At 36.0% G+C, this 16,628-nt stretch overlaps 1 protein-coding gene across 1 annotated transcript in view; it reads left to right on the plus strand.

The window, feature by feature from the left end:
- Positions 1-16,628, plus strand: part of ATP8A1 (ATPase phospholipid transporting 8A1) — a 297,433-nt gene that overhangs the window by 124,731 nt on the left and 156,074 nt on the right. Inside the window, exons 16-19 of the mRNA XM_036763200.1 lie at positions 7,263-7,335; positions 11,799-11,904; positions 14,054-14,136; positions 14,283-14,332. Of these exons, the coding sequence (XP_036619095.1) occupies positions 7,263-7,335; positions 11,799-11,904; positions 14,054-14,136; positions 14,283-14,332 (312 nt within the window). The remainder of the gene's footprint in view (positions 1-7,262; positions 7,336-11,798; positions 11,905-14,053; positions 14,137-14,282; positions 14,333-16,628) is intronic.

Genomic DNA, 16,628 nt, shown 5'->3' on the forward strand with positions numbered 1-16,628 from the left:
TACCAGAAATAAATAGTAACCATTGATATGTATATATAGTTACAGTGAAAAGCACACACTTTTATCCAGCCTTCTTTTCCCACTCCTCAGAGATTTAGTATTTAGTATACTCTATCAAGAATAAGTACCCAGATAAATATATACATAATATATAGAAGGTAATTTTTGTGGATGGGAGAGCATTAGGAGCTGAGGGGATCAGGAAGGGTGAGCTTTGAAGGAAACCTGGAATTATAAGAAGCAGAGGTGAGGAGAAAGGGCTAATGAGAAGTTACCTCCCCTCCTCCCAGTGACTATACTAAGCCATTTCTATTCCTCATAATAAAACATAGAACATAACTATTTCACCATCTGTCAGAAACATGAAATATAAATGTTTTATCACTAAAAATCACCTCACAATTGTTATGAAAGATGTATTAGGACTTACTTTTTGACCCTAGAGGATAGGTACAATGGACAAAAAGTTCAGAGTGGTAGATCCAGTCTCAGTGTAAGGAAAAACTTGCCGAGCATTACAGCTATCCATGAGTGGAGGGGAATGCTTTGGATAGGGTAATGGGTCCCTTCTCATTTGCAAACTTCAAAAGCTTGATGAGCAATTGGCAGGCATGTTGTAGACAGTATTGGATATCCAGGTGTAGTGTTGTACTGGGTTGGCTGACAGATACTGGATTAAAGGAAGTCACCTCTGACGTCCTATTCCAACTCGGATATCTTGTTCTAATATATATGTCAAGTGGTGTTTTTCCAATTACAATCTAGACTTTTATTGCACCAAAAAATTATCTGTTGGTACTGGAAGAAAATGCTAACTACCATGTATTATAATGTCTAAATCCATCTATCAATTTCTGATGTACAAAAATTTTATGCTCTAAAACATTTTTATAAAAATTATGGGATGCCAGCCTAATATTGAACTGGGAATTTTATTTCACAGTTCAGCTATAATCTGACCTCAGTCTCCGAGTCACCACAAAAGTCTATCTTTTTAATATCAGTATTCTCCTGATGATCCCTTATGATTGGTAACCTGTATGACTGCAGTCTGACTAACCTACATCAATTACAGTTACATGTAATCTTAAGAAAATGGAAAGAAGCAGTCTACTGTTAGCTATTGCCTGCTATTAGCAGTTTGCATCATCTGGTCAATGCTTGCTTGTATAGGGAAAAAGTGGTATAGAAGATGTTAGTGTGGCTTTATAGTACCGGAAAAGATGGGATCAATAGACAGGAGACAGCTGGAATGGTAAAATGATATGCCAAACATACAAAAAGAACGGGAATAAAGCCTCAAATATCAGATGGATCCATTATAGATTTAGAAGAGGAGAAAAAAAAACATGGAAAATCAGGTAGGACAAAATAGTATCAAGTTGTAATCTGCATCCATGGAGGAATACTAACATGCATAATAAAATCATGTATTTTTTAAGGTATCAAAATACCCAAGGTTTAATTAGGATAAAGGCATATCTAAAAATGTTTTGTCTTTTTTCTGTATATCAGCAATTCTCATCTCCCTTTGAAATCAGGGACCTGACTATTTTTAGGTAGCATATCAACCATATCTTATATTACTGAATAATATTCAGATTGTTTTGCCTAGTAATGGCTGGTATTCAAGTTCATGTGATTTTTTGACCTTTTGGTTATTTAAATTTCCTCTGTCTGCTCTTTTATTATATAGGACCATAGAATCTTAGAGTTGGAATGGACCTAAAATTCATCTAGGCAACTACCTCCTGAAAAGCTTAAGTCCATTTTTGCAGGATCCCTGACACATGGCCACTTAGCCTGTGCTTAAAGACTTCTAGGGATGAGCATATGGTAGCTCATTCTCCGTCAGATCATTTCTAACCATTGCAGTATGTTTCCCTATATTGAGTTGAAATTCTCCCCACTTTACCTGCCATTGTTTAGATTTTGTTCAGTCCTCTGGGAACAAAAAGATTAAGTGTAATTCTCCTTTCACATGACTACTCTTCATATATTTAATGATAGCAATCACTCCCTTCACATCCCCCACCTCTTCTTTTCACGGGGCTAAACAATCACCAGTTTGTGATGCAGTACTGAGTTGTGTTGTTATCCCAGATGCCCTTTTGGAACCTTTTCAGCTTGTTATTATCCTTCTTAAAATATGGTACCCATAATTGAACATAGTACTCTAAGCAGAATATAATGCAGTTATCATCTTTTTTCATACACTAGACCTTTCTTCATTTAGTCTATTAAATCAGGCTCATTTGGCTATTAAATTGCACTATTAATTCATTTATACCTTCTAGTCTACTCGTTTCACAAGTCTGTTTCATGTGGGACTGCCATCTAACTACATGTCCTGAAATTATGCACTTGATTTTTTAAAAAATCCAATTGCACAGTTACATTTATCTTTATTAAACTTCATCCTTTTAGATTTGGCCCATGTTTCTCAATCTCTTTTGGACTCCAATGTTGTTATCATATATATTTTGAAATTTCAATGATTATGTTACCTATGTTGTCATCCAAGTCATGGATAAAAAATGAAAAACAGAATATTACAGAGCATTTTGACCCTGACCCATGAAACATTTTTTTTTTGTGTCAGGCAGTAGAAATGATAACTGACATTCACATAATGCTCTAAAATCGGCAAAGCCCTTTATATCATTTATATATTGTCTCATTTGACCTTCATAATAACCCTGTAAGGGAGATTTTATTGTTGTTGTTCTGTCATTTCAGCCATGTCCAACTCTTCATGACTCCATTTAAGGTTTTCTTGGCAAAGATAGTGGAGTGGCTTGCCATTTCCTTCTCCAGCTCATTTTACAGAGAGGAAGCTGAAGTAAATAGGGTTAAGTGATTTGCCCAAGGTCTTGCAGCTAGTAAGTATTTGAGGTCAGACTTGAACTCAGGAAGAGGAGTCTTTCTGACTCCAAGCACAGCACCCTATCCATTGCACTATCTAGCTGCCCTGTAAAGTAGATACCACATGCATTATTACAGATAAGAAAACTGAGGCTCAGATAGCCTAAATAATCTCTTAGTAGTCGCATAGCTATTAAATGTCAAAGGTTTGAATCCAGGTATTCTTCTCCACAAATCCAGCACTTTACTCTGCTACATTGTATTTTTACAGCCGGTGTTGAACCCATCCCATCATCCTATCCTTTCCTTTTTCTTCCTGGTCTACATAGGTTTTATGAGAAGCCTCCACTCATACTCTGCTTTATCCTTCATGAGGCAGGCTGTACTTGTAGAATTGTGAAACCCTTGGATCCATCCTGAGTTATGTGCCTTCACTTCTATCTTTTTGTACATCTTTTTAAAACCTTAACCTGCCAATAAATTTCCTGGACAGTGACATTGGTTTTTGTTTTGGGGGTTTTTTTTAGACATAGGCAACTCCCTACTTTCTTCATCAAAATAATTTGGGACTGTGTTGTCAGAATTTTATTTTTAACATCTTATATTCCTCTTATATTGACTTTTCCTTTTAGACGTTCAGATCATAGTATTCTACACAGCTTTTCTCTGAATTCTGAAATCCTCTCTACGAATATCCAGTATATGGGTCCATCTCTGCCTGGGTTTCTAGACTTCATCACTTTTTCCTAAGATTTTTGTAACTGCAACTTCAGTAACCAATTCCTCCTTGGTCAGAATCAGATTCAAGATAGCTATTTATTTTGTCACTTCTAAGAGATGAAATTATCATTAAGGAAAGCAAGAACTTGCTGAGTATTTGTTATGTTCTTAGCAGAGAGAGGCCTCCAGATAGTCCAAGTCTCCTTTTTCAACTTTATTCCATCTTTATCTCATTTCTGAGATCTGAGTACAGCACTTAACATTCATTTCTTCCATCTGGTACACTGATCTCTATGGTGTGCTCTAATCATATTATTGTTTCTATTTCTCCCTCTTTTTAGCCTTACTCAAATGTCTTCCATCATACTTCTCCTTCCCAGACTCATGAATTCCTGCATGTATCTATATCTTCTTACTATACAGGAATACTTTGCTAAGTGTTCTTTATGTTCCTTTTATAACAAGGTTTATGCTTCCAGCACTGCATTCTACTAAGTCTCAGTGATGCTTGCAGGGTTGCATTTTCCTCCTATAATCAAGATCTCTCATCCCTTTTATGCATTTTCTTCAGATTAGAGTATGGTCATCTGAGACCATGCAAATCATTTCTGCCCTTCTTCCTTGTAATTTTTTCCCCTATGGATTCCTCTGCATTCCACTGTTATTCTTTTTATGATGTAGATGCTGCTCTATGGGGCATATGGTTTAATAGTAGTGCTGTTAGGGAGAAGGGAAGAGTTTATAACTTGACAAGGGATATCAAAGGTCATAAAAGATAAAATGCATAGTTTTATTACATAAAATTGAAAAATTTGGTACGGACAACCTCAGTCAGTTGAAATTAGAAAGGAAATAATTACAGGAAAAATAATTTGCAGGAAGTTTCTTTGTTAAAGGTCTGCTATCCAAAAGAGAGAAGGAGCTGATTCAAATATAAAAGAACATGAATGATTCCCCCAATAGATAAATAAAAGAATATGAACACACAATTCCCAAAGTAATAAATTCATGCTATTGATAACCATATGGGAAAAATTCTTCAAATCACTAATAAAGATATAAATGCAAAATGATAGGGAAAAAAAGGAAAATGACTGTTGTTGGAGAGGTTATGGGAAGACAGACACACTAACAAACTGCTGGTGAAACTTGACCTGGTCTAGCATTTCTGGAAAGCAATTTGCAACTACACCCCCAAAGTCACTATACTATGTATATCTTTTGGCCCAGTCCTACCACTGCTAGGTCTATGCCTCCACAATATCAAAGAAAGAGGGAATGTATAAAATATTTATAGCAATTATATTTGTTGTAGCCAAAAACTAGAAACTGAGGAGGTGCCCATGAGTTAGGAAAGAATGAACAGATAGTATATCATGTAATGGAATGTTATTGAATAGTAAGTAATGAAAAAAGGGACAGGTTCATGGAAATCTGGGGACTCTTTTATGAACTGATGCAGCATAAAGGGAATAGAGTCAGAAGAATAAGAAATTTGATCAATGAAAAAGAACAACCTCAGTTCCAGAGGACTGGTGATAAAGTATACTCTCTACCACCTGACAGAGAGTTCATGTTTGCATGGTACAGAATGAGATTCATTGTTTTGGTCATGGCCAGTATGTGGTTTTATTTTCATTGGTTAGATATCTTTATTACAAGAGTTTTGATTTTTTTTCTTTTCCAGTTGCGGGGGAGTAGAACTTGCAGAATAAAAAAAAATTTAAATCAAATATTCTTGTGAATAGTTTCTAGATTTAAATTATTTGGTCCTGGAAACACATAATGATGTTTTCAGGGAAAAGCCTATTCCTGGTTTTATTCCTCTAATTTGAAGAGAACAGATAAATTGTTGGTTTTTCAATGAACTATATGCTTTTATGGTTTGCCATCCTTTATTCAATTTTTTTTCTATGAATAACAAATTTAATTGTCTCTTATATCTTAATGTGTATAAAAGGAGATCACCTTGGGAATCTTCCATTCGTCACATTTGATTTATATATAACATATATTTGAGAGGCCATAGTGAAAAGAGAGTTGGCCTTAGAGTCAGACCTGTGTTCAAGTACCACCTCTGACACAAACATACTGGTTCCATATATGAGCCCACAGGCAATTCTCTAAAACTAAGTTCCTAAACAGGTGTCAATGGGCTTCAACAAAAGGAATTCCTCTATTCTGATGAAATCAAAGGGCCTGGTTTAAAAAAAAATAGCTAACGCGGAGAAAGTTCCCATAACAAAATTTTCCATTTGTTTCTCAGTGTCTCGCTGTCTTCAAACAAGCAAAATCATATATAATGAATAAAGACTGAACTATTTGCTCAAAGCTTTGGTTAAGCAATTTTCTTCTCCTTCTGTGGAAGGAATTAACTCCAAAGACCTGACTTAGCCATTAACTTCCTGTGTGATATTAGGCATATCACCCAAGTTCTCTGTGCCTTGGTATCTGAGAAGGCTCAGTTTTCTCTAAAATCTTTTAAAGCTTTAAACTTTGTGACCTTATATGTAACTAGGTGGGCTGTTGTCCTTACATGCAATGAAATACTATGTGGTCTTAAAGAATGACAAATGTTTGGACTATGAATAAATAAAAAAGTTGCCACCATTTGGTTCTTGTAGAATGTATCAGTAAATAATACAAAATGAAAAATATTAATGCTCTTTGTCCTTCCAATAAATGCAGTTGGTATAGAATAAAGACTCTCTGATTGCCCAGAGGTTATTAAAACAGCTAGGAACTAGTCTCATTTTTCAGAGGGTCTAATTTTCAGAGGGTTCTAGAGCATTAAGAATTTATACAATTTCAAACAGAGTTAGTGAATCTCAGAAATTAAAGAAGGATGTTCATGGCTAATATCTCTCTGAGCACAGAGAAATGAAAGAATTTATGGTCAAGAGACAAGGGAGGAAAACAAGTTTACATGCTCTCTCACTTTAAGCCTAATTAGAGGACGTTTTACAAAGGTTCAGGCTCTAACCTTAAAGTGGCGCTAGATTCAATTGCTGCTTCTGGCATATACTAGCTGTGTGACCATAGACCAATCCCCTAATTGTTCAGAGTGCCCCAGCAGGAAAACAATCTAAGAAAATAAATTATAGATGAGTTGTTGAGTCAATGGAGTTATTTTCCACACCAGATGAAAACACAAGTGTGAACCAATGTAAATATAAATATAAATGTGCATGCATGTGTGTGTTTGTATACATACATATATATGTATATATGTATGACATATGTGTATGAGTAAATAAGAGAGCTCTAGGAAAATCTTTCAGCACCACAAATGCCATTCTGTATTTAAGCACCTATATTTCTTTTTTGATAATTAAAAATTGCTTAATGTTGCTTTCATGTTACTAAGGCATAATTTTATATCTGTAACGTCAGCTGCAAGAGCACTTTTCATTTCCTTCAGATTACAAAAGTGAGTCATGTTTTAGTACACTGAATATACTGGGTTCTAATACACTTATTCTTGACACAAATAACTTTTTGTTAGTCAACATTGTAATGTTTTCATTAGAAAAGCAAGTATTATACTTACCCTACTAAATGGTTTTGCGTATAGAAGTTTAGTTGATTGTCTTGGTAATAGGTAGTGACAAACAGATCCATGCTCAAACTAATGAACCAATTTTTCTCTCTTCCTCCTCCCCACACCCCCAAATTAGGCAGGGCTCACAGCCTGGAGAAGAAAAAACATTTAATGATTCATCATTGCTGGAAAATCTCCAAAGTAATCATGTAAGTGGCATGGAAACATTTTTTAAAATTTTTATGAGAAATGATAAAAGAGGTCTTTTGAAGCACAAACTACTTTCCCTGTATATTCCTTAAATAATGAAACTGTAGGGATATAATAATTTCTATACATATTTAACAAATTTTGAAATAACATTACCGAATCAGTAATAAGCTGGCAAAGAATGTTTAGTTTTTAATAAGTCGGTGTAGTAATATCAACAACCAGAATGCTGTTTTTTCAAAATACCTTCCATGAATTAATTGTGGAGCTCTTTATTCCTGATAAATAATTAGTACTCTTCTCACAGAATCACATAATTTCAGTGTTGGAAGGGACATAAGCAGACATCTATTCCAAACCAAGCCTGAAAAAGAGTCCCCTCTGTAACATACTGGAGCCAAAGGTATAAGGGCAAGCAAAGTGGGACTTTTTGCTTTTTTTTTTTTTCTTTTGAAGTGCTTCTCAGCACTAAGGCAACCAAGTGCCTTTAAGCCTTGCCTTTGATTGAATCAAGAGTTTTGATGACCTGCTTAAGTCACAAGAAAATCTAAGTCACATGAGTTTGAGTCACACGGTTATGGTGCCCTTTGACCCTGAAGAAGTGTATATGTACTCTGAGGTTGGCATTTTTCTTTGGGAAGAGTGTTCCTGTGACTTGGCCAGATGAGACTCTGGGTAGTGGTTAAGGAGCCCCACTCCCCCCGGCTCTGAAAACCCAGATCTTCGTGCTTCCCTCTCTGGTAATTATGTATGTATTGCTATGGACAGACAGAAGCCCTGTCTGCTGATTTGTGTTATTTGTTCTGTTTATATAATTTCTGCTTGTGTTTTCTCTGAAGTTCAGGTTGTTGGCTTTTTCCCCTGAACTAAATGAATGATATGTGTATGTTTAATTAAAGTGAGATTGTAAACCCCTTTAAGTTGCTTTCCTTAGAAAAGCAGATCGATGAACTCGTGCTAGCAGCCCTCCTGTGTGCTGGTGTTGTTGGTCTTATACCTCCACAGCAGCTGCAGGTAACATTGTTATTACAAAAAATCATCCATCTTTCACTAGAAGTCTTCAAATGATGAAAAACTCATTATTTCCTGAGGCAGTCCATTTTACTTTTAGATAAGCTAGGAAGGTTTTCTTGCCCTCAAGCCTCTTTTATGTCTTTGAAATTAGCCCTGCAGTTTCCACTCATTGCTCCTGATTTTGCCCTGTGGGGCCAAACAAACAAGTCCTTCCCATGTCATAGCATCTCAAGTACCCTAGTCTTCTCTTCAGGCTCCATGTTCTTTAATCAGTCCTCATGGACTTAAGGGTTTTGACTGTCCTGGTTGCCCCCCTCCATCTTATGTCTTTCTCAAACTGTGGTGCCCAGAACTGAACACAGCAGTGCAGATGTGGTCTTTCCAGGACAGAGTAGATCAAGAATATATCTCCTTATTCCTGGAAGCTATGGTTCTCTCATTGGAGCCAAATATCGTGTTAGCTTTTTTGGGATACATGTTATATTGTTGACTCTTACTGTGCTTACGGCTCACCAAAATCTTCTGCTCTTTTTCAGACAACTTCTCTCTAGCTTTGCCTTCCCACTTGGTTTTTGTGAATGTGTTTTTTAACATGAATATAATGGCCCATAGGCATCAATTAACTTGCCCCAAACTGTAAGTCTGAGCTAGATCTGCATTAAAAAATCTCCAGTCCCCTGATATTAGTAGAATCCCCTGCAAGTTAACCTAGAAAACTTGAAACACCTGAAAATAGAAAACATTGTTTCTTGTCTACTCATCACATTTTGCTCTTCGAGATTCTATGGAGATAATTTATGAAAATAAGAGTTCTACTTTGTCCTGAGTTAGGAGAGTCACCTTGTTGTCTAAGAAATCTCTCTAAGCCTCTTCTAAGAAAGGATTAGTACTTCAAGGTACTAGAAGGTACAAGAAGGGAGGAAGGTACAAGAAGCCAAAAGAAAAGACCTAAAAGATAGGAGCCACCTTTGTTGTAATTGCCAGCCCATCTTTTCCCCCATAGACTCTTCCAGCTCCATTTGTTATGACTACCCTCCATGTGCTAGGGCTCTAGCCAAATGGAACTATTCTGTGCACGCTCTCTTCCCCTCTGTATTCTTCCACTTCACATGCCTTTGATCACATTGCTCCCTGTGGCTAGAAGGATCTTTCAGCATTTTCCTCTGTTTAATTCCTGTTCTCTAAAACCCAGCTCAGAGGTCGGCCACTGCCCAAAATTGTAGCTCTTTGATTTGCAGTTCTCTAAAGAACACATAGTGTGGTATATTAGAGCCATCTGTGTTTTAGTGGGAGGAAGCTCTATAGGGTAGGAGATTGAGTGCTGCTTGGAGTCTGTCTGGAAGGGAGGAGTTCAAATCTGGCCTCAGACACTTACTAGCTGTGTGATCCTGGGCAAGTCACTTAAGCTCCTTCAGTTTCAGCTGCTATGAAATGGAGAAAATGATAGCAGCTATCACACAGGGTTGTTTGTTGTGAGGACCAAATGAGTTAACATATGCAAATCACTTTGCAAATCTTAATTTGTTATGTAAATACTCTTGTTGTCCTTCCTTATTTTCCTGTTAAATTGCCATTTCCACTAGAGCCAAGAACTTATGTTCTAAACCCCATATCCCGCTCTGTGTCTGATACAATGGTCTGTACACAAGCAATTAATAAGTATTTAAATGTACGAGTGAATTTATTATACCTTCTAGGAGAGGAAACAGAGAAGGTACTCAGCTTGCTCAGTGTCACAGAGCTAACCCAATTTCTGAAGCAGCATTAAAACCCTGGTCCTTCTAATTCCATGCCCAGCACTCTCACTACTCTGGCTCTCATGAATAGTACTTTAAGAACCAAGAGTAGTACTTCAAGTAATAGTACTTTAAGGTTTGAAAAGCATTTTACACACATTAGCTCATTTGATCTTTACAGCATCCTTATGAAGCGGAGGTGCTATTTCCCCATTTTAAAAGGTAAAAAAATTGATGTTTAGAGACATTTTAGTGATTTTCCTAAGATCCCAAAGCTAATAAATATCTGAAATAAGATTTGAACCCAACTCTTCTTGACTCTGAGTCCCATACTTTATCCACTGGGCAACCTCATTATCGCTATCACAATAGTCCCCTTGTGAAGTTAGGAAAGCCTGAGCCAGTGTTGCTGCAGTATCAAATGAGAAAAGGGAGCCACACCCAAGAGATGTTAGAAATATGGAAACAGCAGAACTTGATTGGATGGGTGGTGGGGTTGAGAGAGCATAAGAGTCAAAGCTGACACATAGGTTGTAAATCTTTGGTTACAGTTGCGAAGTACTCTCTTACAAAAGCCTAGTTCCCTACTTCCTTCAGCTAGTCCTTTAGCTTGAATATGCCCTCATAAACCTACTCCAGTTTTCTAAACTATGACACCCACAACCAAACAGTCCCCTGGGGAGTATCACTATATTCATTCGGGACTATTTATCCGTCAGTATAGCCTAAGATTACACTAGGTAGCTTGGCAAGGTCATATATACTAGGTCATGCTTTTTTTTCCACTCAGATTGACCTTGGAATGCAATAAAACTTCTAAATTGGGTTGGTTGGAGGTTTTAGGGGTTTTTTTTTGAGGGGGGTTGTTTTTACCAAATATGAAATGGCCTGATAAACAAATGGTCTTCTGCCTGATGTGTCTTCCATCTTGTACTTAGAATTTTAAGACCACAGGCAACACTTCACATTTATTGCTGTTAAATTTCATAATGTTATATTTGAAACATCTTTCCAGTCTACTGAGATCCTTTTAGATGCTAATTCTGTCATGCAGCTATCCCTCTCTGCTTCTTAGCATCTTCAGATTTTGTAAATGTCATCTTAGTCTTCATTCAGTCACTGATAAGAATATTAAATAAAACAGAGCCAGGACAGATTCCTTAGGTCATTTCTCCTAGAAATGTCCTTCTAGGTTGACATTGATCCATGTCTGGACTCTTTGGGTAAAACATTTCATCCAGTTCCAAGCTGGCCCAGCTACACTGTTATCCACGTACATATCTCCATCTTAATCACAAATAATCATAGAATTTCAAAGCAACTTCTCCAAAAAAGTATCTTGTGAAATTTTGTCAAGAATCATGACAAAATCCAGGTATTATATGTCTATCAAACTTCTGTGAGCTATCATCTTGGTAATCCTCCTCAATTTCCCATGCTGTAATACAAGCTTCATAAGAAATTCAATTAATATTTGTCAAATCAGTCGGTTCTGTAACTAAAACCATCTAGACAATAGAATATTTCCCTATTTTCTTCAGTGTAAATTTTCACTTATAAATTAGTGCTGATGGTGGTATCCTAACCTGTAGAGATATCTTGATTTTTAAAGGAATTGTGGGAAAACGTAAGATGGTATTGTTGCTTTCACTAGCTAGTCGGAACACTTAAATGATAAGCACAGTTTTATTTATTTGCTCTTCTCTCTCTAGCCAACTGCACCTATTATATGCGAATTTCTTACAATGATGGCCATTTGTCATACAGCAGTACCAGAACGAGAAGGTGATAAGATTATTTACCAAGCAGCATCTCCAGGTAACAATTAAGTAATTGTCAGAACTTTCACCTTAGAAAATTATTCTGTTTGCAAAAAAAAAAAATCTCAATTCCTAGGATTTCAGATTATCCAAACGTTTATTTTCCCAAAGTGAACTGATACCATTTCTAAAAGTAAGATAACCACTGCCTTGTAGAATCTACTTTATGAAGAATAAAAGTTTCTTTTGATAATATGAAACATGTAAATTTTATGTTCAGTATTTAATACATAGTATCCAAAATAATGAATTTAATGCTGAAATGAGAAACATTTTCTGATACACAGGCAATAATATACATGCTGTTTATTCCTTCTTTATGAGTAACTAGACTTAAGGTAAGAGCGATGAACTTTCAGCTCAAGAAAACTTTCAGGAAGAAAATTCTGCTTGCCCAAGAGTAGGCACTTCTTGTGTACATCTCTTTCCACTGTGGAGCTATTAAGCAAATAATTTGTATTTTAGACTTAGTTCAGTGAGAACAGACTGGATCATTTGAAAAGATTTTCAAAGTAGTTTGTTGATGTTGCATCTATTACAGTGATTTAGGAGTCACTGAGAACTTAGGTGCCAAATGAGTAACTCAAGATTTAGTAGTACTCTAAGTCTGAAACTGGTGACATTGCCAATCTTATAAACACAAAACTCTAGGAAAGCAAACAGTCTGGAGAATAGTATGTTCTACACAGACATGGAAGGTGATTTATAAAACTCCATAAAATAAACCATTACCCTTTAAAATAGTCATATTTCATAGTTTCTAGGCTAAATAGTTGTAAAGCATTTAGCACAGTGCCTGGCACATAGTAGGCTTTTAATAAATGCTTGTTCTCATCCCCTAATATTACATTTTGGTTCTAGTGTTGCCATTTTAGTCAGTGTATTCATTGATCAAGCTTCAGTTCCAAAGTTACTGGGAAAGAATGGGCTTTAGGTGACCAAAGTGATAAATCTATGTAAAATCATCATGATGTCAGAGCTAGAAAAGACTTACAGATCTACTGGTCTAGTTTTCTCATTTTACACATAAGGAAACTAGATTAGAAAGAATGACTTGCCCAAAGTCCCATGGTCAGTAGCAAAGCCAACACTTTAACCCTGGTCTCATAACTTTCAGAACAATGCCCTTTAAACTATGCCATGATATTATTATAATATGGGATAGCAGCAATTAGCAGAAACTCAGGAAATATTCTGGGTGTATTAATATAGCCAGCCTACATTTCTGAGTTAGTTCAACATTTATTAAAAACCTATTAGGCTATATGGTACAAGTTCTATAGCCCCAGGAACAGACAGTACATTTTCAAAGTCATGACTCCAAAGTCCTGAGAGATTCTCAAACACCAAAGATTGTTATGTGCAATATACAGTAGTTATTAAGGTGAGAATGAGATATTTTACATACATTTTCAAGAACAAAAATTGACCCAAAAAGGATTTTTTTTGCTTAATATTTCATTAATTTTTTGAAAAATATTTATTAGAACCTCTTTTTATTAACATATTGGTCAATCCATATGTTACCATAATATATTAATTTTTCAAGTATATTTGTTATTTCTTATCATTATTTTGACTATTTTTCTCCAAATTTGTAATTTCATTGAGGTCAAGAGTTCCCCACATATAAAATCCCTCCATTGATGCAGATAGATCAGTCTTCTATAACTTATTATATCTAATATTTTTACAGTGTTGTAAGTGGTTTGCAAACTCTTTTGAATATATTACCTCATTTGATTCTCAAAACAACCATATGAAGTAGGTGCTGTTAAGCTGAACCAGAAAGAGGTTAAGTGACTTCCCTAGGATCACATAACTAGTAAGTATCCAAAACCTTAATTGATCTTAGGCTGCCCTGCTAGACTCCAAGTCTAGCACTCTATCCACCATGCCACCTAGATGCCTGTACTTACCAACTTTAGAAAGTTGCCTATGACACTGAAAACTTAAGTCAACCACAAGCATTTATTAACCACCTAAGGTGTGCCAGGAACTGGACTTGCCCATGGTCCCCCAGCCATTACATGTTACAAAGTAGAGCCAAACCCAGGTCTTCCTTACTCTAATGCCAGCTCTTTATATATTAAATCACCACAGTGCTTCCATAGTAATCACTAATATCAAATGATTTCTTAAAACAGATGAAGGAGCCCTGGTCAGAGCTGCTAAACAGTTGAACTTTGTTTTCACTGGAAGAACACCTGATTCAGTCATCATAGATTCTGTAAGTTCATGTTAAGAAAATGTATTTCAAAAGAGAACATTTTTACATTAACATTTTCTATGTTAATGCACAATTATAGTTTTAATATTAAATTTTGTACAAAAGCTAAAAAAGACAACTTCTTACTACTATTTTTTTTCTCTTAGCTTGGACAGGAAGAAAGATATGAATTACTTAATGTCCTGGAGTTCACCAGGTAAACCACCTATTCCATTTTTTTCATTATTTTTTAAAATTCACTTATGTATGGGATATATAGATGCTTATTTTTATTTAAATGTTTTAATAATGGTTACTTCCATTTTATATTTAACTTAGTTTAGACTTACATTTAAATTTACACTTAAATTTTGTCTATAAAAGTTAACAGACGTATCTTTAGATAGTAGTCATAGGCAGCCCATTTCAAAGTACCAGAATAGGTTTAGGATGAATATTTTTAGACAGTTTTTCCATTCTGTATCACTAGTAGGTCCAGAGATCAATGACCAACTAATAGAGGATAAACAACTAGAAAATTAATTAACTCTGTTTCTATTTATATTTCTCTAGGGCAGTTGTTTACTTCATCCCTTCTACATTGATTAGTAACATTTCTGTGATTTGTTTCTTCATTCCCATATGCTATGATTATATTTATCTTTATAGTTAAGTAAATAGATCTTCAGAAATGATTTCCTCTGTTCTAAGACAACTGTGCCTAGGTAGCTGTGCTTTATCAAAAGGAGATAAATACTTTTCATTACTTTTTTTTTGTTCAAATTCCTTAACTTTTTAGGAAGCAAATTATTCCAAACACCAAAAAAGAGCTTTTCTATATACACAGCAGAACAGAAAAAGAGGTTTCTATAGGAAAACATGATTCTCCATTTCATAAAGATTCCATTTTCTAAAAATTCTACACATTAATTTTCAAAACTACCCTAATTATCTGGGCTTCCTTTTGTTCCTTCTCTGCATTAAAAAAATATTAGTGGCACTCTTTTATTCTAGTATCATTATTACTCATTTCCTCCTCCTCCCAACCCCACTTCTCCAACTATAAACCAAGAGAAAAAAAGAAGAAAAACTTTGCAATAAATTATCAAAGTCAAACAAAATTAATCCACACAGTGGCCATGTCCAAATACATCCTCTGGAAACATAGGTGGTTGTTACATTGATCAGAGCTCTTAAGTCTTTCATGGTTATTTTTTCCACTATGTTATTGTCATTGTACGAATTGTTCTCTTGTTTCTTCTCATTTATGCTTCAGTTCATATGTATTAGGAGGGCAGAGTTTATAATTTCAAAGAGGATCATATATATGTCTGAAAGGTTCAGAACTGCCGGATATAAGAAACTCTCAAAGTAGGAGGCAGAAGAATCAAAGCATATATTTAGGCTCCACAGTAACCAACCCATGAACCTGCATCCCCATTTTGATATATTGATCAAAAGCTTCCAGGCCCAATAAGTCCACCTCACAAGAGTAACCAGGAGGCCACAGAGAAGCATGATGGTGTAAAGCAAAATCACATACATGCTTCCCCACTATGGTAAAAAGATTACCCACTGGCCTCAAGTCCTTGTTCAGCTTTCTCACATAGGTCAGCTCTGCTACCGGCAGCTCCTGCTTCAGCTTCGGCTGTGGCTGTAGCTATAGCAGCCTCTGGCTCCAACGGAAGCTGTTTTTAACCATCCGGCTTCTGCGGGGGGTGTAAGGTACGCCAGGGAAAGCACAGGTTCTTTCAATCTGCTTAAGCAAGGTGAAGGGGTTGACCGGGAAAGCACAGGTTCTTTCCATCAGCTTAAGCAAGGGAAGCAAGGTGAAGGGGCTGACAAGCTTACTCCAATCCAACATACAAACAGCATTCAGTTAGTTCAGGGGAAAAAGCCAAACTATTCAAGGGCACTTGTTGACTAAGTGCTAAGGAGCCCATTTTTTGCTACCAACACATCATACTACCCAGAATTCTCTCAAAGTCACTCTTTGGTCATTTCTTATGGCACAATAATATGCCATTACATTCATATACCACAATTGCATAATCTCACCCCCAGGTATCTTAATAGGTAAGCTAAGTCACCCTCTTAGATTCTTCTTTTTTTTCCCCTTTTAGTTGCCTCCTACAGGATCAGGAAGTTCATTGGACTTGGGACTATTCCCTCCCCAGTATCATCCTCTCTCTTAACCTCTCCCCTTCTTGTAATCACTTGTTTCCCTGTTGAGTTCGATGGTTTTCTGCACCAAACTTGTATATTTGGATTCAACCTGTCTGTCCATTTCAGATAAAAAGTGAGATTCATCCAATGCCCGCTTCCTCCATTCTTTCTTCCGTATTTATATATTCTCCTCACGCACTCCAATTATGAGAAATTATATAGCTTTGACCAGTTTGCTCAAATAAATTTGCGTTTCTAGGTTTCTCTGGACTCATGTTTATCTTTCAAAATTCCTACTCAGTTTGGTCTTTTTCCAATAAATACTTGAAAGTCCTCTATTCCACTAA

This window comes from Trichosurus vulpecula, chromosome 6, assembly GCF_011100635.1.
Source record: "Trichosurus vulpecula isolate mTriVul1 chromosome 6, mTriVul1.pri, whole genome shotgun sequence".
NCBI lineage: Eukaryota > Metazoa > Chordata > Mammalia > Diprotodontia > Phalangeridae > Trichosurus > Trichosurus vulpecula.